Source organism: Narcine bancroftii, chromosome 2 (genome assembly GCF_036971445.1).
Source record: "Narcine bancroftii isolate sNarBan1 chromosome 2, sNarBan1.hap1, whole genome shotgun sequence".
Classification (NCBI taxonomy): domain Eukaryota; kingdom Metazoa; phylum Chordata; class Chondrichthyes; order Torpediniformes; family Narcinidae; genus Narcine; species Narcine bancroftii.
This window is the reverse complement of record NC_091470.1, coordinates 237,584,292-237,612,205: the sequence shown is the minus strand read 5'-3', so window position 1 is coordinate 237,612,205 and position 27,914 is coordinate 237,584,292. Positions and strand designations below refer to the sequence as shown.

At 43.8% G+C, this 27,914-nt stretch overlaps 1 protein-coding gene across 1 annotated transcript in view; it reads left to right on the top strand.

The window, feature by feature from the left end:
• Window positions 1-27,914, top strand: part of LOC138753096 (CUB and sushi domain-containing protein 3-like) — a 691,055-nt gene that overhangs the window by 500,307 nt on the left and 162,834 nt on the right. Inside the window, exon 4 of the mRNA XM_069915685.1 lies at window positions 12,393-12,587. Coding sequence (XP_069771786.1) covers window positions 12,393-12,587 — 195 coding nt within the window. The remainder of the gene's footprint in view (window positions 1-12,392; window positions 12,588-27,914) is intronic.

Genomic DNA, 27,914 nt, shown 5'->3' with positions numbered 1-27,914 from the left:
AGCTTTAATCACCTGTCACCACTATGCTTTTGTGTATCACAGACATTTCCTTCTGTCCTTTTCTCCCTTTCTTGGGACCTCAGATGTTGTTTTAGCTCAAAAATGCACCATTTCTGCTGATGTCACTGAGCTGATATTATTCTTTTCCAAAGGTACTATTTTCTCAGCATTTTCTACTTTTGTATCTGTTTCTTGTCATGAGATGAATAGTGTTCATTCAGTATTAGTGTCTTCCTCCCTCTACCAAAAGTATAATTTGTTTTTTTGTAGTTTATTGATCCTTCTGGATGTATTCTTTCAAGCTTGTTTTCTTTGACTTCGAAGATCTAATTGTCATCCCATATTCCACTTCTCTTGTTCCTCGCTGTTGCAATTATAACTACTCATTCTCCTGGTCTACCTTTCAAACTGTAGCAAAGAAATGAAAGTCTGCACACACTGTGATTGAAGTAAAAACACAATGCTGGAGAAACTCAGCAGGTCGAACAGTATAATTTATGTAGTCAAAATAAAGATACATTTCAGGCTTGAGCCCTTCAAACTGTGAGCAAAATTACCATTTTGCTTGATGAAGGGCTCAACCCCAAAACATTGGTTATATATCTTTATCTTTGCTATATAAAGGACACACTTTGCCCTGCTGAGTTTCTCCGGCATTGTGTTTTTACGTAAAACCTTTCAAACTGCTAGCTTTTATAACAAAACAAGATATATCCTACTAATTCCTTCTTTCTAGGACCATCTTTGGGATACAGTGACTTTTCTATGTGTGGGGGTGGAAGATGAATGTCCTGAGGATACTTGATCTGTAGGGAGCTGGTAAATATGCAGCTCAAGTGAGATCATTTTTTTTAATGAAGTAGATAAGATGAATAGAAAAGATACACTGTGAGCAACCTGGCTCTGGAGAATCCTTGAAAATGTATGATGAATCAGTAAAGCCAACAGCCTAAGGATGAACAGAGAAATAAAAATTCCAAATTTTTATTTGAGATTTCCATTCACATCATTTTCATATTCCAAGTTTCCAAACGTAAGTATTCATCCAATTCCCACTTCAAAATTGCCATTGAAATCCTGCTGCCTCCCTTTTAAGGGAATGCATCCCAGGCTGAGTTCAAAACATTTACCCATGACTTTTATTTCACATATCTTAAATTATTGTCCACTGGCAGTTAACCTTCCAGCCAAAGGAAGCATGTTCTCCACACTTGTCGAGGAATATGCCTTAACCTTCACTCCTTAAATATTTCTGAATGCTTTATTTGAAAGAAGACAATCCTAGTTCATGTGACTGCTTTCAAAATATCTCATCTGAATTCTCCCTATTACCTTCACATTTTACTTTGTGAGAATGCTAATAGTTGTATCAACTTCACCAGCAATTGTCAAAGATTTATGTGCTTTCACCCTCGGTCTCCTTGTTTTTGTGTCGCCTTCAGAATTGTCATTGAGCCGACATTGCCTTTTGGCATTCTTCCTGTCAAAATACATTATTTAAAACTTCTCTTCATGAAATTTCATCAGTTGTCTATCTCTCAATTTCACCAGTCTGTCTCTTCTAGGGACATCTGTGACTATCTTTCAAGCTTTCTGTCATTGAAGCATTTCAAAATTATATTTTTGCACCCTTGTCTAACTCTGTATATTTATAAAAGATGTATAAAGTGGAATGGTCTGAGTACTGACCCTGTGCAGTGAACTGCAATTCACTGGGAGGGTGCTGTATTGATGAATGGCCCCACATTCCGGCTCCACCCAAGTTTACCCATATATAACCCTGGTTTCCTTCCGAAACCCAGAACCCCTCTGAAGCTGACTACTGTTGTTGAAAGCTAATAAAAGTGTTGGTTCTCCCTCCAGTCGTGTGAGAGCTTTTATCTACGCTACAATTTTATTAGCTTTCAAAACAAGGATGGAGACATTACTCAAACCCAGTATACTGCTAATAGACCCATAGTCATCCAATGCAACTGAGGAGTTCGCATATTGGCTAGAGTGCTTCCAGGCCTACCTGAATGCAACCAGGGATGTCCTCCATACACACAAACTCTGTAAGATTGGCATTCATCTCCTGGGTAGGAACAAAGGGATACGCAGTCGTCAGAGACTGCCAGACATACAAAGTCGCCATCAAGATGCTAAAGACTCATTACATGAAGGCTCTGAAGGAAGTCCTAGCGAGGCACTGGCTTGCTCTACATCTCCAATGGCCCAAAGAGCCGATTGACGACTACCTGCTGGATCTGCGAATGCTTGCTAAGAAGTGCAGGTATGAAGTGGCTTTGGGCCACTTCCACAAAGACGAACATATCCATGTCACTCTGGTTGCAGGAATCTGTGAGGCAGCAACTACTCGAGTCAGGAAAGAAGGAACACGCTAGTCATGTTGAGCTGGCCAAATCACTGTAACAGGAGAACAAACGCTTTTATTAGGTTTCAACAATGGGTAGGATTCACCAGTAGGCTTGAGAGATGTTCTGGGTTTAGGCGGGAAATGAGGTTTATATATGGATAAGCGGGGGTGGAGATGGGTGGCGGGGCCAGTCATCAATGCAGCATTCTCCCAGTTCACTGCATTCACCCCTTCCTGCAGAATTAAGGGTCTGTGGATGAAGAGAACATGGGATCGGAAGCCGGCAGAAGATGGAAAAAAAAATAATACAAACATACCTTACACATTTAGACAGTCCTGGGATCTGGAGATCCTGGTGGAGCACCTTAGCACTGGGGGGACTTGGGCTCCTTGGGTCTCCTGGGGCTCTGGCTCAATGATAGAAGGGGGGTTCATTCTCCTTCTGAACCGGATCCCCTGAGGCCCTGAGTGGGGGTGGAGAGAAAGAGCTTGCAAGCTTGTGGGGCACCTGAGGTAAAGGACCCCCTGTTCCAGTAGATGCCAGGTCCCTGATGGAGACAGTGTCCTCCCTGCTATCTGGTTACTTCATATAGGCATACGTGGGATTGGCATGAAGCTGCTTCACCCTCTTCACCAGAGGGTTGGTCTTGCTTCTTCATATGTGCTTCTTAAGAAGAACTGGATCAGGACTAGTGAGCCAGGCTAGTTCTTGATGCCAACCTTCTGTCAAACGTGAACAGTAGCTCGTGAGGAGTAGCATTGATCGCTGTACAGAGGAGCACCCAAATGGAGTGGAGTGGAATGGGGAGGACATCCTGCCAATGCAGGCCTGGAAGGCCATTTTGGTTTAGGGCAAATTTGACAGCCTTCCACATCATGGCATTCTCTTTTTCAACATACTAATTTCTCCAGGGGTTGCAGCTGGTAGTCCTGCTGGACATGATGCCCCTCACCAGCAGATACTTATGCAGCTTGTCATTCATGAAGGATGAGCCCTGGTCACTATGAATATAGCCAGGATACCCAAGCAGGGTGAAAATGGAGTCTAGGGCCTTCATAACTGATGAGGCAGACATATCTGGACACGGGATGGTAAACAGGAAGTGGGAGTACTCATCAATGACTGATGGAAAGAAGATGTTCCTGTTCGTGGAGGGGAGAGGTCCATTAAAATTGACGCTGAGCCGCTCGAAGGGTCTGGATGACTTGATCAGTTGCGTTTTTGTGGGTGATAAAAGTGCAGCTTGCACTCAGCGCAGACCTGGCATGACCTGGACATCTCCCTAACATCTTCTACTGAGTAGGGCACATTGCAGGACTTGACAAAATGAGCCATGCAGGAGACCCCTGGATGCGGAGCTCATTGTGTATGGTCCGCAGTTGCCAGGTGTGTGTGCAGAGGTACAGTATACCCTGGAAAATGCATCTGGCGGGTCATTAAGGGCTCCTGGCTGATACATGATGTCATAATTGTAGGTGGAGAGTTCAATCCTCCACCTAGCAATTTTTTCACTCTTGACTGTGCCCATCTTGACATTGCTGAACATGAATGCGACAGCGCTGGTCAGTGAGGAGTGTAAATCTTCTACCAGCCAGGTAATGCCTCCAGTGCCTTACTGCTTCTACAATGGCCTGAGCCTCCTTTTCAACTGACGGGTTCCGGAACTCATGGCCTTGTAACATCCGTGAATAAAAGGCAATCGGCTTGCCCATCTGATTGAGGGGCATTTTTGTCCACCGTATACATAGCGGATTTCACAATGTGGCTTTGGAGGTAATTGAAAGCTGTCTGGGCTTCAGCCGAGAGAGGGAAATTAGTGGCCTTTAAGAGTTTGCGAACCATATTGAAGCATTTCAAAGTGATATCTTCTGCACCCTTGTCCAAGTCTGTATATTTAAATAAGATATATTGTATAAAGAGGAATGGTCCGATATTGACCCTGGGGAAACCATTAGATGCTTTTCATCAGGCTAAAAATAATTATTTAAAGCTTCTCTTTGTCTCAATTATGCATCCATTCTATCATCCCCCTCAATCATTTTCCAAAATTTATTCAGTAGCACAAGAGGATAGTGGTAACATTCAGAGACCTTAGCTTATTTTTGCTGAAGAATCCCAGCACGGCAGCAGGGAAATTTCATTCAAATAAAAAATAGATCTGGAAATTTCTTTTCAAACCTCGCATTCAGTTCATAAGATAGCCCTGAAACATTGAGATTATTGCAAAGTGGACAATTAATTATGCCAATAATGTCATATTCTGTGAATGACCAAAACTTGATAAAACACCTTATTAGAGCTTAGATTATGTAATGTGTAAAATAAAAGTTATGAGCATGGATTTTTCAACTGACATTTTCATTTTAATTCGACAATTAAAATAAGTGTTGTTTAGGACCGTTTTCACTTTGTCACATTTTCAGAAATTTACAACAGTGAGGAACATTGTTCGTGAGTAGCCATGAAGGTTTTTTATCATGTGGAAGATACATTAAAAGCTTTTTTTAACGTGCATTTCTCCAGCAGTTATCAATTGAAACACAAAGACTAAAAACATACCTTTCCATAAAATGAACCAAATGTCCAACTATATAAATAGTACCCTCTGTGCATGATGTATGAGTTATGTATTTAGATTTCTACATGGCATTACTGATATTTAGAAGTAGGTAATTGCTATCTGATTAATCCAGGCTTTGAAAATATTTCACATGATAAAATAACCCATTGCAAAATCTGCACCATTTATGCTAAGTGTGTAAGAGCACCACCGTGGGAAGGTGCATGATAAATATACAGATAATTGAATTTATTTTCCTGTTCTCTCCTGTGAATTTTTATATATTTTATCCGTTTCATATTGTGACCTTAGATTTTGTCCTGTAAATTCTAAGGCACGTTAAAGAATGTGATTTTGGTCCATTTCTATGCCTGTCCTTTGCTAACTAATCCCACTGCCCTGCTCTTGTAATATAGGCTTTACAGAAAGTAATTTTCAAATGACTTTACAGTTTAATTTTGCTTGTTTAAAAAAATATAATTAATGACATTGGTAGGAAGGAAGAAATGGTCCTGCAAAATGAATATAAGGAGTTAGACAGGGAGCTCAGAAGAAGGACCGCTAAGAGTGTAATCTCTGGATTACTTCCTGTGCCATTCGATAGTGAGGGTAAAAATAGAGTCAGGTGGAGATTGAATGTGTTGCTGAAGGGGTGGAGTGAAAGACAGGGTTTTAAGTTCTTGGACCACTGGGACCAATTCTGAGGGAGATGGGACCTATAATGTAAGGATGGGTTACATCTAAATCCCAGATGCCAGTCTTCTGGCAGGGGTGTTTGCTAGGACTTTAAACTGATAAGGTTGGGGACAAGGGTTCATGTCATGGAGGAGAGCAAGAAGAGAGTCTTGAGGCAAAGATAAAAGGCTTTTTCACACAATCTGGAGGTGGCTATAGTAACAATTGTTGAGAGCCAGAAAGTTAAATGTGGAAGATCTCAGAGATGCATTTATTTCAATGTAAGGAGTGTGGTGAACAAGGTAGATGAACTAATGGTGTGGATTGACCTGTGGTGTTATGATGTGAAAGCAATTAGTGAGACATGGTTGAAGGAAGGTTGTGACTGGCAGTTGAATATTCGGGGATTTCCCTGCTTTAGACATGACAGAATTGGTGGGGTACGAGGGGGAGGTGTGACGTTGCTTGTCAGGGAAGGTATTACAGTGGTGCTGAGGCAAGATAGACTGGAGGACTCATTGCGGGAGGCTCTGTGGGTTGAACTAAAAAATAAGAAAGGTGAGGCTACAAATATAGGGGTATATTATAGGCCACCAAAAGAGGATGGAGAACTAGAAGAGCAAGTGTGCAGGGAAATAGCTGAGATGTGTAGTTGGGGATTTCAATTTTCCTAACATTGATTGGGAAACACAATCAGTGAGGGGGCAGGATGGCTTAGACTGTACAATGTGTTCAGGATCACAGTTGAAGCAGTATGTTGAGCTGCCTACTGGAGGAGAGGCAGTGTTAGATTTATTGTTAGGGAATGGAAGAGGGCAGGTAACGGAAGTGTGCATTGGTGAGAATTTTGGATCCAGTGATCATGGGTCCATTAGCTTCAACTTAAATATGGAAAGGGTTAGGTCGGGTCTGAGGTTGAAGGTTTTCGAGTGGGGGAAGGCCAGATTTGAAGAAATGAGAAGGGATTTGCAGAAAATTGTATGGGCTGATCTTTTTTCTGAAAAGGATGTAGAGGAGATTTGGAGGGTATTTAAAGAAGAGATATTGAGAGTACAGGATCTTTACGTGCCAGTGAGGTCGAATGTTGGTGTGCTGAGGATGTTCATATTTTTGAGATTCAGAAATTAATCATGCAGTTTACTGACTGGTTGCATCACAGCCTGGTTTGGCAATTCCAGTCTCCAGGAATGCAGATTCTTCTTTGGCTTGGCTTCGCGGACGAAGATTTATGGAGGGGGTAAAAGTCCACGTCAGCTGCAGGCTCGTTTGTGGCTGACAAGTCCGATGCGGGACAGGCAGACACGGTTGCAGCGGCTGCAGGGGAAAATTGGTTGGTTGGGGTTGGGTGTTGGGTTTTTCCTCCTTTGCCTTTTGTCAGTGAGGTGGGCTCTGCGGTCTTCTTCAAAGGAGGTTGCTGCCCGCCAAACTGTGAGGCGCCAAGATGCACGGTTTGAGGTGATATCAGCCCACTGGCGGTGGTCAATGTGGCAGGCACCAAGAGATTTCTTTAGGCAGTCCTTGTACTTTTTCTTTGGTGCACCTCTGTCACGGTGGCCAGTGGAGAGCTCGCCATATAACACGATCTTGGGAAGGCGATGGTCCTCCATTCTGGAGACGTGACCCATCCAGCGCAGCTGGATCTTCAGCAGCGTGGACTCGATGCTGTCGACCTCTGCCATCTCGAGTACTTCGACGTTAGGGATGAAAGCGCTCCAATGGATGTTGAGGATGGAGCGGAGACAACGCTGGTGGAAGCGTTCTAGGAGCCGTAGGTGATGCCGGTAGAGGACCCATGATTCGGAGCCGAACAGGAGTGTGGGTATGACAACGGCTCTGTATACGCTTATCTTTGTGAGGTTTTTCAGTTGGTTGTTTATCCAGACTCTTTTGTGTAGTCTTCCAAAGGCGCTATTTGCCTTGGCGAGTTTGTTGTCTATCTCATTGACGATCCTTGCATCTGAAGAAAAGGTGCAGCCGAGATAGGTAAACTGGTTGACCGATTTGAGTTTTGTGTGCCCGATGGAGATGTGGGGGGGCTGGTAGTCATGGTGGGGAGCTGGCTGATGGAGGACCTCAGTTTTCTTCAGGCTGACTTCCAGGCCAAACATTTTGGCAGTTTCCGCAAAGCAGGACGTCAAGCGCTGAAGAGCTGGCTCTGAATGGGCAACTAAAGCGGCATCGTCTGCAAAGAGTAGTTCACGGACAAGTTTCTCTTGTGTCTTGGTGTGAGCTTGCAGGCGCCTCAGATTGAAGAGACTGCCATCCGTGCGGTACCGGATGTAAACAGCGTCTTCATTGTTGGGGTCTTTCATGGCTTGGTTCAGCATCATGCTGAAGAAGATTGAAAAGAGGGTTGGTGCGAGAACACAGCCTTGCTTCACGCCATTGTTAATGGAGAAGGGTTCAGAGAGCTCATTGCTGAATCTGACCCGACCTTGTTGGTTTTCGTGCAGTTGGATAATCATGTTGAGGAACTTTGGGGGACATCCAATGCGCTCTAGTATTTGCCAAAGCCCTTTCCTGCTCACGGTGTCGAAGGCTTTGGTGAGGTCAACAAAGGTGATGTAGAGTCCTTTGTTTTGTTCTCTGCACTTTTCTTGGAGCTGTCTGAGGGCAAAGACCATGTCAGTAGTTCCTCTGTTTGCGCGAAAGCCGCACTGTGATTCTGGGAGAATATTCTCGGCGACACTAGGTATTATTCTATTTAGTAGAATCCTAGCAAAGATTTTGCCTGCAATGGAGAGCAACGTGATTCCCCTGTAGTTTGAGCAGTCTGATTTCTCGCCTTTGTTTTTGTACAGGGTGATGATGGTGGCATCACGAAGATCCTGAGGCAGTTTTCCTTGGTCCCAACAAAGCTTGAAAAACTCATGCAGTTTGGCATGCAGAGTTTTGCCGCCAGCCTTCCAGACCTCTGGGGGGATTCCATCCATACCTGCTGCTTTGCCACTTTTCAATTGTTCGATTGCCTTATATGTCTCATCCAGGGTGAGGACCTCATCCAGCTCTAGCCTTAGGGGCTGTTGAGGGAGCTGGAGCAGGGCGGAATCTTGGACTGAGCGGTTGGCACTGAAAAGAGATTGGAAGTGTTCTGACCATCGGTTGAGGATGGAGATCTTGTCGCTGAGGAGGACTTTGCCGTCTGAGCTGCGCAGCGGGCTTTGGACTTGGGATGAGGGGCCGTACACAGCCTTTAGAGCCTCGTAGAAACCCCTGAAGTCGCCAATGTCCGCGCTGAGCTGGGTTCGTTTGGCGAGGCTAGTCCACCACTCATTTTGGATCTCCCGGAGTTTGCGCTGAAGATGGCTGCATGCGCAACGGAAGGCTTGTTTCTTCTTTGGACAGGACGGCTTTGTAAGGTGAGCCTGGTGGGCAGCTCGCTTCTTTGCCAGCAGCTCCTGGATTTCCTGGCTGTTTTCGTCAAACCAGTCCTTGTTTTTCCTGGAGGAGAAGCCCAGTACCTCTTCAGTGGATTGCAGTATGGTAGTCTTCAACTGATCCCAGAGGGTTTCAGGGGACGGGTCCGTGAGGCAGGTTGCATCGTCGAGCTTTGCTTTGAGGTTTGCCTGGAGGTTTCCTCTCGCTTCGTCTGACTGCAGGTTTCCAACATTGAACCTCTTTCTGGGGGCTTTACTGTTCCTGGGCTTTGGCTTGAAGTGAAGGTTGAGCTTGCAGCGAACCAGCCGGTGGTCAGTGTGGCATTCTGCGCTAGGCATGACCCTGGTGTGGAGCACATCTCGTTTGTCACTTTCTCGCACCAGGATGTAGTCCAGGAGGTGCCAGTGTTTGGATCGGGGATGCATCCAGATGGTCTTAAGGCTGTCCCTCTGCTGAAAAAGGGTGTTTGTAATGACAAGCCGCTGTTCTGTGCAGAGCTCCAACAGGAGCCGCCCATTGTCGTTGCACTTGCCGACGCCATGCTTGCCCAGGATTCCTGGCCAGGTTTCTGAGTCTTTGCCGACACGAGCGTTGAAGTTCCCCGGGATGACAACCTTGTCGGCTGTAGGGGTGCGTTGGATGAGGTTGCGCAGGTCGGTGTAGAACTTGTCCTTTTCTGCTGGTTCCGCCTGGAGGGTTGGAGCGTAGACACTGATGAGGGTGATGCGACGCTTGTTTTGAAGGGGGAGTCGCATGGACATGATTCGGTCTGAGAGGCCTGTCGGAAGGTTTTCGAGTTTGGAGGCAATGAAGCTCTTGACCATGAAGCCTACACCAGATAGGCGTCGTTCATCCGAAGGCTTGCCAGACCAGTAGAGTGTGTAGCCCGCGCCGCGTTCTTGGAGGCTGCCTACATCTGCCAGGCGGACTTCACTGAGAGCGGCTATGTCGATGTGAAGTCTGAGGAGTTCATGTGCAATGAGGGCAGACCGATGTTCAGGTCGGTGGCTGTCAGCCTTGTCTAGCATGGTTCTGATGTTCCAGCATGCTAGCTTGAGTTTGTGAGCATCTTTTGAGGGGGAGGACGTGGAGGGGGAGGACGTGGAGGGGGAGGACGTGGAGGGGGAGGACGTGGAGGGGGAGGACGTGGAGGGGGAGGACGTGGAGGGGGAGGACGTGGACCTGTCCTCGGGCCTGCGCAAAGGAGCTTTTAGGTGGAGTGCAGTGCGCGCAGTACTGGCCCCACCCTTTACACCCATGGTTCGTGTGCCGTGGCCAAGCAAGCTGGGACGTGGCAGCGAGGTCCTTGGGTCGTAGGTTTTATATCGGAGTGGCCTTCTCCTATGCAGGTTTCTTACCCGGGCTGGAGGGGCCTGCCTCCCCTCCTAGGTCGGTCCATACTGCCCGGACCGGGGCCGAGGCCGCCGCAGCTCACCCTGTGCCTGGACTGGGGCCGCCGCCTCCCACTCTCTGCCCGGATCGGGGCCTCCGCCTGCCTCACTCGACCGAGGCCGGGGCCGCCGTCTCCCCCTTGCTCCTGCCCAGATCGGGGCTGCCGCCGCCTACCCTTCGCCCGGACCGGGGCCGGGGCCGCTGCTGCTCTCCCTGTGCCTGGACTGGGGCCGCCGCCTCCCACTCCCTGCCCGGACCGGGGCCTGCGCCTGCCTCACTCGACCGAGGCCAGGGCCGCCATCTCCCCCTTGCTCCTGCCCGGATTGGGGCCGCCGCCGCCTACCCTTCGCCCGGACCGGGGCCGGGGCCGCAGCTGCTCTGTCTGTGCCCGGACTGGGGCCGCTGCCTCCCACTCCCTCCCCGGACCGGGGCCTCCGCCTGCCACACTCGACCGAGGCCGGGGCCGCCGTCTCCCCCTTGCTCCTGCAGATAGTAGCAAACATAACCAGGACTTCGACCCAAGGGTGCAGTGCTAACAGAGCTCATTGTTCCACTACTCTGGTACCTCATGGGACTGCTCTGGCACCTTATGGGGCTGCTTCACTCACCTCCTTGTCACGGTTTTTAATGAGCTCTGGCACCTAAAAGATTAGCACTGCACCCCCCACTGCTTCAACTTTCCTTCCATTGAATACATCTATGTGAGGCACTGCCTCAAGAAGGCAGCTAATGTCATAAAGGACCCCCATCACCCTGATCACAACTTGTTTTCATTGCTAACTCAGGGAAATGATACAGAATTGTGAAGACAGGCTCTTCTAGGTTTGATTTTTTTAAAAATTCCCCAATGTCTCTCAAACTCTTGTATCTCCCCTTTTTACAGTAATCAAGGACGGCTCTGACACCACAAAAAGGTTGATGGTAATAAGTGACACTTTCATTTACTTTGTATGATGGTAACTGAATATTTAATAACTATTGGTTTAATTATCGCTTTTTGATTTAAGGTGTACTATTTTTTACAGAGTACCCGTTCGGCTACTCCATGCAATAAATTTGGTGTATGTGCACTTTGTGTGATGTACATGACAATGAACTCATTATCCATGTCATTGTCACAAAGTAAATCTTGCTGAGATTGTAAAGATCACATTTGCAATGTTGAACTTGATACTTACAATTTCAATACATTCGATCTTCCTGTGCGTTACCTTTAAATGTTTTGTCTCTGTAATGCGCGTCAAAAGAACCAAAGATTTGTTGATCCAAACCAAGGCTTTTATTAACTAAAAGACTGGAGCATATCACAAGTAGGTCGACCAGTCCAAAATGACCTGGTCTGGCTGGGAGCAATCCTTTAAGATCTGCCAGTAGGTGTGGCTACACTCTCTGCCAATCACAATCATCCTACACTAGCATCTGTACATAGACACATTGGTGATAGAATCTGTACTATCACAGTCTGCTTCATCAATTGTCTGATTTTGGCCAAAACTCATCTATAGTTGAAAGGTCTACGGAGTGGGTTGAGAGGTGCCTTACTGCACATCTTCATCAATGCTGTATGATATCAACATCAAATTTCTTATACAATGATTTTGTGTAAAAAATATATAAACTAAGACTCTAAAATTGAATACAATTACCAAAAAGTTCAATAAAATTGAAAGATCCTTCAAATCCTAAATTTGAGAACTAATGAGAAGGTATAATAGTTTGTGACAAATTGCCCCCCAAAAAAAAGCATTGGAAAAGAGGCACATAGAGGAAAAGTAGTAAAAGATCAAAAGTGATCAATTTAACTCTGATTGTTAATATGCTGCCTTCCTAACCACAAGTAACTCTATCATGTGTGGAAAAAATTCTTGTAGTTAAAAATTGTTATTAAAAACAAAATTATATTTTCAGTAACTTTATAATAAATACAAATATCAAAAGGAAAGTAGGCCCAGATGTATTTCAGAGGTTGAATCAATTTGGAAGCTCTTGTGGGAGATGATCCTCATGTTATTTTAATTTTTCTTCCATAGAGTTGCAGAGCAGTACTTGTGGGAATCCTGGTGTGCCACATGGAGGTATTGTTCATGGCTCAAGATTTGATCTTGGAGACAAGATAATGTATTCCTGTGTGCAAGGTTATATACTTGATGGACATCCCCAGCTAACCTGCATGGCCAGCTCAGGAAATACTGCAGCATGGGATTTCCCTGTTCCAATTTGTAAGGGTGAGTAAAATGAATTCCATCAAAGTTCATCATTGATTACTCAAAATCTTGGCTCACTGCTGTCTAATGTTGTCTATTAGGTTTTATGGTGCTACTTTATTTAAGTATAATAAGATTTAAGATTTCAAGATTCAAGATTCCTTTATTTGTCAAGTAACAGTATAGAACATTTTATACAAAATTGCCTTCTGCCTGTCATAAGACAAAGAATTGCCATTAGTATTGCCCGATGTGCCTTGTATTATGAGAGAAAGAGAATCAAAAGAGACTCCCTTCAGAATCACTGAGTCTCCGTGGATTTCCCTCCAGTGATCCCACAGCCCCTGAAGCCACACAGATTTCTGTTTGATCCATCAGCAACTCAAGCTCCAGATCCAAACCTCTGATACAATCAGCATCTGAGGCCCTTTGGGACCCCTTCTTGCACTTAACACCCTCCTGAATCCTAGTTCTGATACCTGGCTTCATGAGCCGGTGTAAAGCAGCCTGTACAGGTCACCCAACTGCAAGTCGGCCACAGCCTTTGTGGGTTCCTCAGCCACTGAACCCCTGGCTGGTCCATTGCTGTGGTCACTGTCCTGTAGTGTTGTCTCTCATGCTTCTCCTTCTCAAATGGTGGGGGACGCTCTTCCCATTTCTGGTGCTGTGCACTGATCCACTCCTGCCCGGTGACTGCAACCCATCGTGGCTGCTGTCGACCATAGGTGCTGCTATCTTGGGCACAGACTTCCGTGGTTGCAGGATTTTACTTACCAACACTGTTGACTCCTTTAACAGACCACTTAAAGCTCATATGGAGCCATCAGCATTCGGACTGGGCAGTTGAGCACTTTGGAGCAAACCACTCTCTCTGATCTGCACCAGCGGTAGTGCTCCCATTACAGCAGCTTTGGCAGTGCCGCCAGTTGAATTTACCTGAAAATAATGTGCTTTAAATTAAAACAAATCCTTCTCTATTGCATCAAGGACTTTGTTAGATATTGCAAACCATATCAAATGCAGAATTTGAATCCTGAATATACGCTATGGATTTTACTAACATGACTGTGATTCCCCTTGTTTTGTGAGAACTTTTAACAACTTCTTGAGTCATGCAGATATTATTGACAGCAGAGCTAGTTTAAGATGTGGAGAACAAATTGAAAAGCAGCAGTAAGAATATGTAATCAGGACTAAAAACTCAGTTGATGATTTCAATGAAGTGGTCCATTACTTGGATAAATTTTTACAATAGAAGAGTGAACTGAGATATACTTTCCATTGGAGGAGGTTTAATAGTGATTATTTGTCTTCAACAGTAAACAACAGATATTTTAGGCAAGATTATAAAAAAATGTACATTGATATTGAGTTCAATTTATAAAGAGGCAAATGAATCTGTCATTTTGCTGAGGTATCCCAATGAAAGAACTGAAGTAAATATTTCAGAATTCACGTCTTAGGCTATCAAGAATGAGCCAAATATTAAACAACCTTATTTACCAGAAAATTTTCAAATGATGATATTGAGTGCAATGCACAAATGTGCTGGTGAAACTTAGCAGATCCATGAAAAAGGAAGGAAAACCAACATTTCAGGTTTCAGCCCTTTGTCAGGAATTCCTTTTACTTCTTATGGTGGTTGCATGACCTGCCAAGTTTCTCCAGCATTTTTGTGTATGGCATTGTTTACAGATTATTCCCTGTGTCACTGCAGACATCCCTCTCTCAACTTCTTTGCAGCTTTACAAGATTTTTTAAATTCTCTTTTGCAGATCTAATGAATGATCTCTGACCTGAAATGTTGACTCTAATTCTCTTCCCAGGGATATGCCCTGACCCATTGAGTATTTCTAGCATTTTCTTTTCTCTAGTTGGTGTTTGGCCAGATATTACCTCTTCCCCTACACCTCCAAACAATTTATGATAAAGTTTCTAAATTTCCAGATATGCTTGACATTTTTATTTCAATGTATTTTTCTCAATAAGTCACAACTATATTAAAGCACCGCATTTCTTCTGTGGTCATAATTTTAACACCCTCTATTAGAGGGATGGAAAGAAAGATTATCCACAAAGGCACCAGTTATCCTTGAAATCTTTAGAAGCTGGGACAAAGTCTGACCTAAAGCCATAGAATTAATTCAAGCCATCATTCTCATCTACTAAATCTATTGCCATACACGTATTTGGTTTTCAAGGCATTTTCTGAATGGATGGATCCTCAGTTTACTTATATTAGCCAATGGAGGTAAACAAAGTTCAGTTCTGTATGTATAATAAGACCAAATGTATTTATTATAGGTCATATGAACAGTGACCTGAATGTCAGGAATACCTTAAAATGAGGAGCCAAACAGGGGAAAAATTTTTTCTTTGGTAATTGCAATTAACTAATTCATAATTGTGTGCTCCCTCCAACACTGTGCCTGCAAACATTACACTTTCTTTATTCCCAAAGCTTTCAATGTACCAGTGTTACCATAATAACCCTGATTATTTCATGACTTATAATTGAAATTGGTAATTGCATAGCCAGTTTATTTTATAGAAATTCTGTGAAACTGTTTGATTAAGTAGCTGTGATGGGACAAGACAATTCATGCCTACAAATACATCCCTAGTGTCCTTTACTAATTGATGTACATTAGTGAATTTCTATATTAAGTGGGTTGTATTTTGCCTCAAATTCATTCATTCCATTAACTTCTGACAATCATTGTTTTAGATGGATACGTATTGTTGAAATTGATGTGGATGCATTTACACAGATGAGGGTTATTCAACCAGTTTGGAGGGTTGTTGTTTGAGATTGGAGTGGGTGGCATTGGCTGATTAGTCAGAAAAGTGCACAAACTTTGGGCACAGTAGAATAGGCTGTGAAAAATGTGACTTTTCAATGGGTGCAGATTGAATTGTGGAAGAGGAGAAGGGTAGAGTTGAGAAAACCTGGGTAATGGGATGAAACAAGGTTTGAGAGATGGCACGAAAGGATTCAGAAGGAGAGAGTTGGAAGGATTTTTATCTTTGGAATACCAAACCCCCTGGGCAGAAAGCTCTGCAAAAGATAATGGACACAGCCCAGGATATCACTGGCAAAACCCTCCCCACCATCAAGGACATGTGCAGGGAATGTTGCTTTCAGAGAGCAGCAGCAATCATCAAGGATCCACATCACCCAGCACATGCTCTGATCTCACTGCTAACATCAGGAAAGAGGCATAGGTGCCACAAGATTTGCCCAACCAGATTCAGGAACAGCTGCTACCCCTCCACCATCAGACTCCTCAACAACAAACTCAATCAGGGACTCATTTAAAGACTCGTACTTTTGCATTTTATTTATAATTTTTTTTCTCTTTGTATTACACATTCAGTTTGTTTACATCTTTTACTCATTTATATGTGTATGTTCAATCAATATTTTTTGTAGTACCAATAAGTGGCAAATCTTCTTCACCCACAGGAAAAGAAACCTCAGGGTTGTATGTGATGTCATGTATGTACTCTGACAATAAATCTGAAACTGTAAGTAATTCATTCAGGAAGATTGTCTTGGGGAAAGGGGGCTCTGCATGCAGATATTGGCACAAAGTGTTTACAGGAGACAAGATCATAAACTCATGTGTAGCAATGGAAACTTGGCTAATATTGGATGACTTGGAACCTTTAACAACCAGAAATGAGCCTGAACCCCTCTTGTAAGTCCAGCTTCAAGAATTAAGACAATCACTTTCATTAAATGATGCATCCCTTGGGTGTGTGAAAATTTACTCATTAAAAAAAAATCCATTTCATAGCATTTGTGGTGCATAATGGGATAGGGCTTCTTGGCTAACAGATTTTAATGCAAAAATAATTAATATTTCATAATAAATGTGCACATTCATGCAAAAATATCATTCCTTGCTAATATTAACTAAAATCAAACTCGTAAATGAACAGCTGCTTTATTCTGCAAGCTTTTTTTTTGTTGTGTGACCAGCAGAGGGTGTTTACAAAACTGTTACAAACATCTTAAAAACTTTGCTTCATTGATCCTGCTTTCCACTAAATTTTTTAAACCTTTAAAACACAGGTAATAGCCTTTCCTTGTTTACTTCTGGTGAAACTTTCTCACTGTGATTGGCTGCTTTGTTCACTGTATGCCATTCACAATTATTGCAAATTAACCATCCCATTGACCTGGACTGACAGGGATTAAGATTAAAGAAGGGTTCAAACTCCAAATATCTACAGAAACATAGAAGATAGGAGCAGGAGTAGGTCATTTGACCCTTCGAGCCTGCTCCGCCATTCAACGAGATCATGGCTGATCTTAAAGTTCAGTACCCCGTCCCCGCCTTCTCTCCGTAACCTTTAATACCCATATACTGAAGAAATATATCTAATTCCCTCTTAAATATATTTAATGAACCTGCCTCTACTGACCTCTGTGGCAATGAATTCCACAGATTCACCACCCTCTGGGTAAAGAAATTCCTCCTCATCTCGGTCCTAAATGGTTTGCCTATTATCCTCAAACCATGGCCCCGGGTTCTGGATTTTCCCAACATTGGAAACATCCCATCTGCATCCATTCTGTCCGGTCCTGCCAGAATTTTATATGTCTCTATGAGATCCCCTCTCAATCTTCTAAACTCCAGGGAGTACAATCCCATTTTGCGCAATCTTTCCTCATAAGTCATTCCTGCCATTCCAGGTATCAGCCTGGTGAATCGCCTCTGCACTCCCTCCATTGCAAGAACATCCTTCCTTAGATAAGGTGACCAAAACTGCACACAATACTCCAGGTGTGGTCTCACCAAGGCCCTGTACAGCTGCAGTAAGGTATCCTTGTTCCTATACTCAAACCCTCTTGATATGAAGGCCAACATACCATTTTCCTTTTTAACCTCCTGCTGTACCTGCATGCTCGCCTTCAGACACTGATGTACAAGTACCCCTAGGTCTCTCTGCACTTCCCCATCTCTTAATCTATTGCCATTCAAATAGTAATCTGCCCTCCGGTTTGTATTACCAAAGTGGTTAACCTCACATTTATCCACATTGTAGTGCATTTGCCATGTATCTGCCCAGTTCCTCAGTTTATCCAAATCACTCTGGAGCTTCCTGACCCCCTCTTCCGTGCACACAACCCCTCCTAGCTTAGTGTCATCTGCAAATTTGGAGATATTACATCCAATCCCCTCATCCAGATCATTAATGTAAATTGTGAACAGCTGGGGTCCCAGTACAGATCCCTGTGGTACCCCACTGGTCACCGCCTGCCACTCAGAAAATGAGCCATTTATCCCAACTCTCTGTCTTCTACCTGCCAGCCAGTTCTCAATCCACATCAATACTTTGCCCCCAACCCCATGAGCCTTGATTTTGGAAGCCAGTCATTTATGCGGGACCTTATCGAAGGCCTTTTGGAAGTCCAGGTACACCACATCCCCTGGCTCTCCCCCATCTATTTTACCTGTCACCATCTCAAATAATTCCAATAGATTTTTCAAGCACGATTTACCTTTTGTAAATCCATGTTGACTCCGTCCGATCCCTTCTCTGCTAGTCATATGCTCCGCTATTACATCCTTAATAATGGATTCCATCATTTTGCCCACTACTGATGTAAGGCTCACTGGCCGAAAATTCCCCGCTTTTTCTCTACCCCCCTTTTTAAATAGTGGGGTAACATTAGCTACCCTCCAATCCATGGGTACTGATCCTGAGTCTATCGAGTTCTGGAAAATAATTCTTAAAGCATCTGCTATCTGAATGGCCACTTCCTTGAGTACCCTAGGATGTAGATTATCAGGCCCTTGGGATTTATCTGCCTTCAATTCCATTAATTTCCCCAAGACCATGTCCTTAGAGATACTGATTTCTTTCAGTTCCTCCCTTGCATTAGTCTCTATGTTTCCCAACATCCTTGGGAGGTTATTTGTATCCTCTTGTAAAAACAGAACTTAAGTAAGAATTTAATTGGTCTGCCATTTCCTTATTCCCCATTATATATTCCCCTGATTCCGACTGCAAAGGACCTACTCTGGATTTCACCAATCTTTTCCTCTTGACATATTTATAAAAGCTTTTGCAGTCGGTTTTTATATTTGCCGCAAACTTACTTTTGTAATTTATTTTTGCTCTCTTGATTAATCCCTTTGTCCTCCTTTGCTACATCTTGAACTGCTCCCAGTCTTCGGTTGCGGTACTTTTTTTGGCCAATTGATATGCTCTCTCTTTGGACCCAATGCTGTCTCTAATTTCCCTTGTTATTGTGTTAAACAATATTTATTGTCATTCCATGATGGATATGTCTGAGATAAATGGTCACCAAATACAACTGCTTACCTGTGGCATCTGCAACAAAGCTGTGACTCATCTTTCAGTTTCATTGTTAATTTTGATTTTGCATGCACAGAATTAACTTGTGTAAATGCAGTCCACAGTGCAACCCATTGTGTGCAGAAGTCAGCATTCAATAACAAGGCCTGCTTTCGTGCTACTTAAAAGACTTCTCTGCCATAGCAGATCCCAGCCCTTAAAGGAATGAAAATAATTTAGTTTCTGCTTCAGAACCATTGTTCTACTATTGCCTAACAATGGTGAGTAGAGGAAGGCCCTTCTACATGATGGCTGTTCATTGCACACTGGACATATAAAACACTTTTTGGGGGACAGGGTCCCATCCGCCCGCATAAGTGAGATGCTTGCACTCCCTAAGGGGCACAAGCCTTGTCTGCTTTTTTGAGCAGATTTTCCTGGAGCAGCTGCCTGAGGATATTCCACTCTTGCTCGCTAATGAGGACTTCAGCGACCCGAGGAAAGTCACAGCCCAGGCAGACGGGCTCTGGAGAGCGAAGAAAGAAAATGGCACCTCAGTGGAACAGATCACCAAGCCCTGACCCCAGCCGACAACAAGTCCACGGCAGAGAGATAGGAAAGTGGACCTCCTTACCCAGCCATATTGCTATTATCATCAATAATGGGGTGCAGGAGCCTGTCGTTGCCACCTACCCTGCGTTATTAATGGCTGAGGCAGTGGGCCAATATGACAGCCTCCTCCACGTGTGGGACTTTCGGTTGGGAAGGCGGATTCTCATGGAAATCATTGCCATAATAAGTATCCTTCCCCCACCGCCCACCCCCGAATCCATCATGCTGTCTCCGACAACACCTACACATGCATCCTAGCAGATTTCCCCACAATCGTGGTGCCACAATTCTTCTCCTTGGAACCAAAGCATGGGGTAAGGCATTGCATCTTAACTGAGGGCGCGCCACTTTTCCCCTGATAAACTTGCCCTTGTCAAAGAGGAAATTAAGAAAATGGAGGAGTTGGAGATAGTGTGGCAGTCAGACACCCCATGTACATGGTTCTAAAGGCAGCAGAAGGGTGGAATCCCTGTAGTGTTTACCAATGCTTCACACTGGACAGATACCCCATGACTCATATCCAAGACATTACCACCACTTACAATGGGCATGAGTGTTTTAAAAGGTTGATTTAATCAGGGATTATCATCAAATCCCACTGTACCCCAAGGATATACCCAAAACTGCCATAATCACCCCTTTCAGCCTGTTCGGGCTTAAGAAAGCTGCTCAGACCTTTCAACGGCTGATGGATGCAGTGGGCCAGGACCTTCCATTTGCTTTCATCTACAGAGCACACGGCCCACCACAGCCAACTATTCATCCTCCTGCAGGAGTTCAGGCTGACCATTAACCTTGCCAAGTATCAGTTTGGGCAGGAGAAAATTTACTTCCTGGGTTGACAGATATGCGGCAAAACCACTGGTTGAGAAGGTGGAGGCCGTTCGGCAGTTCAAAAAGCCTCACACCGTGAAGGGCTGCAGGAGTTCACCACTATGATCAACTTCTACAATCGATTTATATTGGCAGCAGCTTGGATCATGCACTCAATTCTTGCGCTCATGGTGAGTAAAAATAAAGACATTGCCTGGAATGGGGAGGCCTCAGAGGCAGTTCACAAGGCAAAGGATGTTCTGGCCAATGTTACTCTTCTAGTTCACCCAGGCTGGAGGTGCTGACCACCCTCATAGTGGACGCCTCCAGCACAGCAGTCAGAGAGGACCTCAAAGAGCTAATTGATGGGCAATGGCAGTCCCTGGCCTTTTTTAGCAGGCACCTCCACAGCCCCCGCCGCATAGCCAACCTAAATTTTACATCTCCAAGGACTTGCACATGTGAATATATTTTTGTGTGAAGGGAAGTGCACTGAGCACCCGTCTAATAGCCATATGAGGGGTCATACAGTGTCGTCAGGCATGTTGGGTCGATGTGTGTATTGGACATTGCTAGCAATGAGGAAACCTTCACCCTCAACTGCCTGAAAACAGCACATGTAGAAATTAGCCAGCCAGTTGAGACTCAGCCCCCGTGACACAGAGGTGGGCCGCCCAAAGCGGCAACAGACACTCTGATCGCCAGTTCTGGGGGGAGAGGTCGCGGTCGTGTAATGGTGCACATACTGAGTCGTGACCTGGCTCACAAAATGGCCAACAATCGTGAGGGCCCTGCAGCTACCAACGGCCATCATCAACATGGCAGGAAACAGCAGGTAATGGCGAGAACGCAGGCCAGTCAGAGGCTGGTGCTACAATGATGTCACACTGACGTCAGAGTAAGGGAGTGAATATAAACAGAGTTGGCAGAGCATAAATCTTCGACCTCAACTTGACTCTGTGTGTGTGTGTGTGTGTGTGTGTGTGTGTGTGTGTGTGTGTGTGTGTGTGTGTGTGTGTGTGTGTGTGTGTGTGTGTGTGTGTGTGTGTGTGTGTGTGATTCTCACCCAAAAAGCTATTTTGTTAAATGGAATAGTTACAATAATTTGTCTGGGTTATTTCTTCATCCAAGTAATTTGTTTTGTGAAATTAATAAGAATGATTGCTGGATGTACTTGTGATTTTAATTTCCTGCCAAGTGGATATTTGTCGTGGTGTTCAAAGATAGAAATACCAGTAAAAATATTCAAAATCAGAAATAATATCAAAATTTGAACAATGAAGGGCATAGATTATCAATTAAGAGATGTGTCACCCTGACAACGGGCATCCATTTTAGTGATTTTATTTAGGGTGTATTTGGTGTTGGATTAATAGCTGTGAGAAAAGTTGAAATCTGCAACACATGGTGATAGGAAGATCAAGAACACACATTATTTTTAATAATGAGGAGTTAAATGAGCACTTCACTGCATACGTTTGATGATTATTATTTCATCAATGTGTGTTGGTGAGTCAATATGAGATCCCTTCCATGCATGCACAGCCATTCCTTTAGAGCCCAGAGGAGAGAAGCCACTGAACTTAAATGAGCAAAACTAGATGAATGAACCATAACACAAACCTGTGATTGAACATGTTTATTGCAATCAAAACATCTTTATCCATAAACAAGACAAAAGAGGGTGAGGGAGAGGTGGGAACGTTGAATAACCAACTCCCATTGCTTAAATAATAATCATCAAATTTTGCACAGATAAGTGTGAGTTTAACTCCTCCTTAAACTTGGCAATGTACGTTGGTTCGCCAATGTTGAGGTTTTGTAGATCAGTGGTTTATCCTCTTCAGATGGTCAGACAGACCATAATCAATTCAATGGGTCCCCTTCCCACGGTCTTGTTCAATCCGCCACATATAGGATGGAAGCCGTGTAACTTAGCCCCTTTGAGTTTAAAGGTTTATTGTAGAACCTATTAAAGGTTCTCTCATTACTCCATCCCACCTGGCGAAGATATCCCATAAAGGGACCTCGGCCCTATTGCCTGCCGAGGTCGCTTCTGCTCTAGTTGAATGGGACCCAAACTGAGAAATATCCACTCCAGCCACTTTCATGACCTCCATCCGCCATCTAACCACTGCTGCGGTTTCTTATAGCATATAAAGAGGTATTTCTCATTTAGTCTAATATGTTTTGTACATATAACGTTTCTTTTTAAACAATTCAACGCACATAATCATTCATCTTCCCCATACGCAAACAATGAAATTCATGTCCCAATTCTCACTTGCCTGTTATGTTTCAAAATGTCTGTAACTTAAATGCTTACACAGTCCTCCTCCTAACAGATATGATCCATATGAATGTGAGACCAAGTTTGTACCCTCTGGGCCGATGCCAAGGCCACCAGCATTATCAGCTTATGGGATAGGCTACATAAATCCAAACTGGAAGTTGGTGATAGTAGCTTTAGATAGTCCAAAACAATTTTCCTTATATCAGGGTACTGGGGGAAGCAAGTGGAACACTCCTTTCATGAATCTTTTGATCAGAGGGTGGTTCATCATCTCATTTTCAGAGTCCTGGAGCATCAAGAAAGCAACCAGTGCGCACTCTGCTGTATTCACCATGCTGTAGTTGGCCCCCTGCACATAAAACATATTGGTTAGAAAACTCAATACACCTTCAATAGAGGCTGACTGGTCATTCATTCTGATTTGTGCACAGTACTTTTTTCCATTTCTCCACATAGGAGGCATTCTGTTTTTGAGTAGACTTTCTCCAAGATGCCCGCAGAATGTCCAGAATTCTAAGCTGCAGAGTGTTTATGTTGATCCTCACTCTCCGACCCTGCAACCTAACAGACTTAAGTGAGACAATGGATGAGATATCTTTGACACCGGTTGGGTAAGCAGACATTTGCTTTACATGAATACCAATGGACTCCCCACCATAAGCCTAAGGAGTATGGGGAACCAACGTTGGGAAGGTCAATTAGGCACTACCAGCAATACTGACGCATGGTCTTCCTGTACCTTATTCAGGCACTTCGCCACTAAGGCGAACGGGGGAACAAATAAAAGTTAAATTTTAACCTGTCTAGGATAAAGGTGTCAATGGCCTCAGCTTGGGGATCCGGCAGCCAGGACATGATCTTTGGAACCTCGGCATTCAGCCTGGATGCAAAGATATTGATCTCCGGCATGCCAAAGGTGTCTGCTAGCCATTTAAAGTATTTCTTCCCCAGAGTCCACTCAGTGCTATCATTGAATTTCCTGGATATCAGACCCAACAGGGTATTGATCTGACCCAGCAGGTTGGTGGTAGTAACCCAAATGCTCCTCTGAATACATCAGTGCCAAGTCTTAATGGCTAACATGTTAAAGGAAGGAGATTTAAGGCCTCCATATTACTGATGTAGGCCACTGCTGAAGTGTTATCTAACCTCAGCAGTACATGAATGTCAGCTTCCCTTGCACAGAAAGACTTTAGCGCTAGAAACCCCACTAGCATTTCCAAATAATTGATGCCTCATTTTGAGGCCTCCCTGAGCTCTATGTCCATCCATCTACCCCCCATTTGAGACCTATAGATTCGTGGCTCCCCAACCATCACCACAGGTGTCTGACCTGATCTCCAGGTCCACCTTCCTGAGCTTGATATGGCCAATCCACCATACCAGGTTGGATCTTGCCTCACTTGTTAGCCTCATGGGCTTTTCAAAATGTCCCCCGGCTGCCTAAAGTGCAGAGATTTTGTCCCTTTCCAGGAACCTATAATTTAGCGGGCCATATTGTACTGTTGGAAAAGCCGCCACCAGCTTCCCAATCAACCTGGCACCTTTTTTATGGAGGTTTGACACTCCACCATGAGGCCTCTGCTGTCCTAATCTCTGCCACTTTATCCTCTGGCAAGGTAACTTTCATGTCTTTTGTATCAATAATGAAGCCGAGGAATTTTAACCTCTTGGTAGGCACAAACACTTCTTTCTTGGAAGGTATGAGAAACCCCACGTACTTTAATAATCTCGAGGTGGTTGCTACTGCTCTTCTTGTTTCCTTGAACGATCTGCCCACGATAAGAGTATTGTCTAAGTAATCCATTACCATGTGCCCCTCTTTCCTGAGCCTTGCAAACATTGGCTTCAGTAAATGCCCTGGGTGCTGAGCTCGGCCCATACAGCAAAGCCTTGCAAATCTATTGAGGTCATGTAATAGCCTTTATGTAATATAGACAACACAGAATATATGTTATCCATTTTAAAATGCCTGTACAAGACATACTTGTTAAGATCCGATAGTTCCAGTATCACTCTAGTGCCGCCACTTCTTTTGGGTCACGTGAAGATATTTGATACAAACTCATGTTTTTCTTGGTTACAATGTTCCATAAAGTTTTTCCGTTTTAACTCCAGGATCTTGGCATGTACAGCCTCCATCAGTTATGGTCTCTGCATGGATGTATATAAACCCCTTCTCCTTATCAGAGGGGTTTCTGTGGGTAAAATTCAATTTTAAACCCCTTCACTGCCTGCCGAACAGAAGCATCAGTGGTAATAATACACTATCTGATCCCACCTCCAACAGAGGTAGATTGGCCTTGCTGCTCCTCAGCTGGGATACTGCACCCTGGCAGGCCAGCTGGATTTTTGGTGCTAATAAAGCGCCACAGGCACTCTTCTTGGAGGCCTTCCTCCTCAGGCTCTTGCTGCCCTGCCTCTGCCCCAGCCCCTTATTGGGACCCAGGAAACTCCCGTCTGCTTTCCTGGGCTTTTTCTGGTATACCTCCGCCTGCAGAGGCCTACATCGGGGCCTCCCCTTATTGGGACCTGGGTTCCTCCCAACGACAGTCCCAGTATTTTTACTCCTCACCTCCTTTTCCGGAGGGCTCGTTCAGTGGTTCGATTCCATTTTGTGGATCACACTCCTTTGACCTCCCTCAGGTCTCTGCTCCTGCAAGCCCACTAATTTAATGCTTTTTTTGGGATCACTCTACTGTGATTCCCCACCGATCAGCGCTTTTTTTTGGTCTCGTGCCTCAAATGTGTGCTGCTCCTCTCAAGTCAATGGATGTAATGGCTGCTTATGTGTGGATGGGATCTCATGTTGGCGAACCGAACGTACATTTGCGAAAAATAATAGTTTTTCCTCTGAAATATTTTCCATTTTGAGAGCCACAAATCAGAAAGGCAAAATGTAAATCAAATCTATTAACATGAACTAAATATAGATTGTATGTATATTTCAGATATGCTGAGGACAAAATCAATCCAGTTGATTCCTTTCACTGTGATTGAGACCAAAGATTATATTCCTGACAGTTAAGCTGAATTTATTGCACAACCATGGCTAATTTATGCAGAATAAATTCTCCATTAAAAAAAATTGTAAACAATATTAAAAGGTAGAGAATAGGCCAAATTAAAGACCAATGTGGTTATCTTTACCTGTTATAAACTCAACTTCTTCTCAATATTTACCTCCTTGGAGGCCAAGGAGCTCTTGGAAATAAATAGTGCTGTTTGAAAGAGTGTCCACATTGCAGAAACACACAAGGTAGATAAATCCATGAGGCCTGACCAAGTGGACATCGTTGGAAGCTCAGGACTAAATTGTTGGGGACCCAGCAGAGGTAAAATACTGGGATTGGCTAAATATTAAGAAAGGCTGCAAGGATTGGCCAGGTAACTGCAGAATGAAGAGCTCAGATTCATCATTTGCAAATAACAAATAGAGGTTATGATGGTCAGGATCTACTTATTGGAAAAGGCAAGAAGCTGATTAGACACAGACAAAATTGATTTTTACATTGAAATAGTGTCATGAATTTATTTGAATAACTAAGAATGCTGAAAGTAGGGCATTAGACATTGTCTAAATGAGTTTGGCTAGGCCTTTAACAAGATCCAACATGGTAAGCTGGTCAAGTGGATGAGATTATGTGGGATCAAGGGTGAGCTGGCAGTCGGAAACAGAGTCATGGTGAAGGATTGTTCTATCACATTGGAAGCCTGTGACATACCCTTTGGAAATAGGCCTCTGACCCAACATGCCCATGCTGACTGAATTGTCTATTCCAGCCTGTCCATTTGCCTGCATTTGGCCCATATCCCTCTGGTGAAAATGTCAAATATTGAAGGGCATCGATTTTAAGTGTAACGGGGAAAGAATATAGGAGATTTGTGAAGCAAGTTTTTTTGCATTAGTGTTAGTTGTTGGGGACACTATCAGAAAATGTGGTAAAAATCAGATAGCGACAGTTTTAAGAGGCGATTATACTGGCACATTAACGGGCAAGGGATGGAGGAATATGTACCAGGTGCAGGAAGATGGGATAAGTTGGAACAGAAATAAGGGGACAAATAGCCAGTTATTGTACTGGACCTTTCCATGTATGTATGTTTAACATCTATGTTTCATGCCAATGCAAAAAAAAATACAGTATTTCAGCACTGTCTAATTCAGCCACCTCTGCATTACATTTCAAAAATTCTAATTTCCATACCATACATACTGAGAGTAAAAGAAGAATATATATTGCACTTAGAGATCACTGCTTGTGTTCTTGCCATTCAGGTTGTTTACAGCCGTGGCAATAAGAGAATCCTGAATAAAATATCCTGTTCCTTTTGGACATCTAATCACATCTCAGTGGGAAAATGAAAATTCAAGCATAGCATTTGCACACATATTTCACTGACAAAGTAGAATTCATTGGAGCTTATTTTTGAGGACAAAATGGACCCTGCATAGCTGATTGAGGAATAAACTATCTACCAAGTTAGCACAAGTGAAATCTCACAATGCAGATGTTTCTAAATTAATGAGAAGTATAGGTATTGCAGACAGAATATTTTTCCCAGGGTAAAAATGTCAAATACTAGAGGGCTTGCATTTAAGGTGAGAGTGAGGGAAAGTTTGTTTGCACAGTGGAAGATGCTTGGAAACTTCTGCCAGGCATAGTAATAGAAGCAGATAAGAGAGTAATGTTTTAGGAGGTTTTACAGATGTGCAGGAAAGGCAGGGATGTATATCATGTACCAGCAGGACATTTAGTTTAATTTTCCATGATGTTTGGTACAGACATCATGAGCTGAACAGCCGGTTCCTGTCCTGTGATTCTGTTCTATGCTCTATTTCATCATCTGAGGCTCAATGCCTGTGCCGGCTTCTCAAGTTGGTTTGCTGCGGTCATCATTTGTGGAGGCCAGAGACCAATGGTTGCCAAGGGCTGTAGTGAAGGTAGGTGGAACAAGATTTCTCCAGCCAGACATGCAAGTTTCTGTACATGTATAATGGAAACATTTTCCATTAACAGCTGCTGCTGTTCACCTTGAAGTCAAAAACCCAGTATTCAAATAATTTTTTTTTAAAAAAGGACTCCAAATCAAATTATTTCCACGGCTGACTACAATAAAAGTCTCTTATAAGTGTGTTAGAGGTGGAGGAAAGCCCCTACAACAGAATTAATTTTTCAGTTCATTAGACCTTTTTCTTCATTGAGCATCATTCCAAATTGAAAGCAGAATAATTTTTGTCATACTATACCACAGACCAGCAGCAATAGAAATTCACTAAGACAGTGTTATTGCTTTTCTTTCAAAACAATATATTT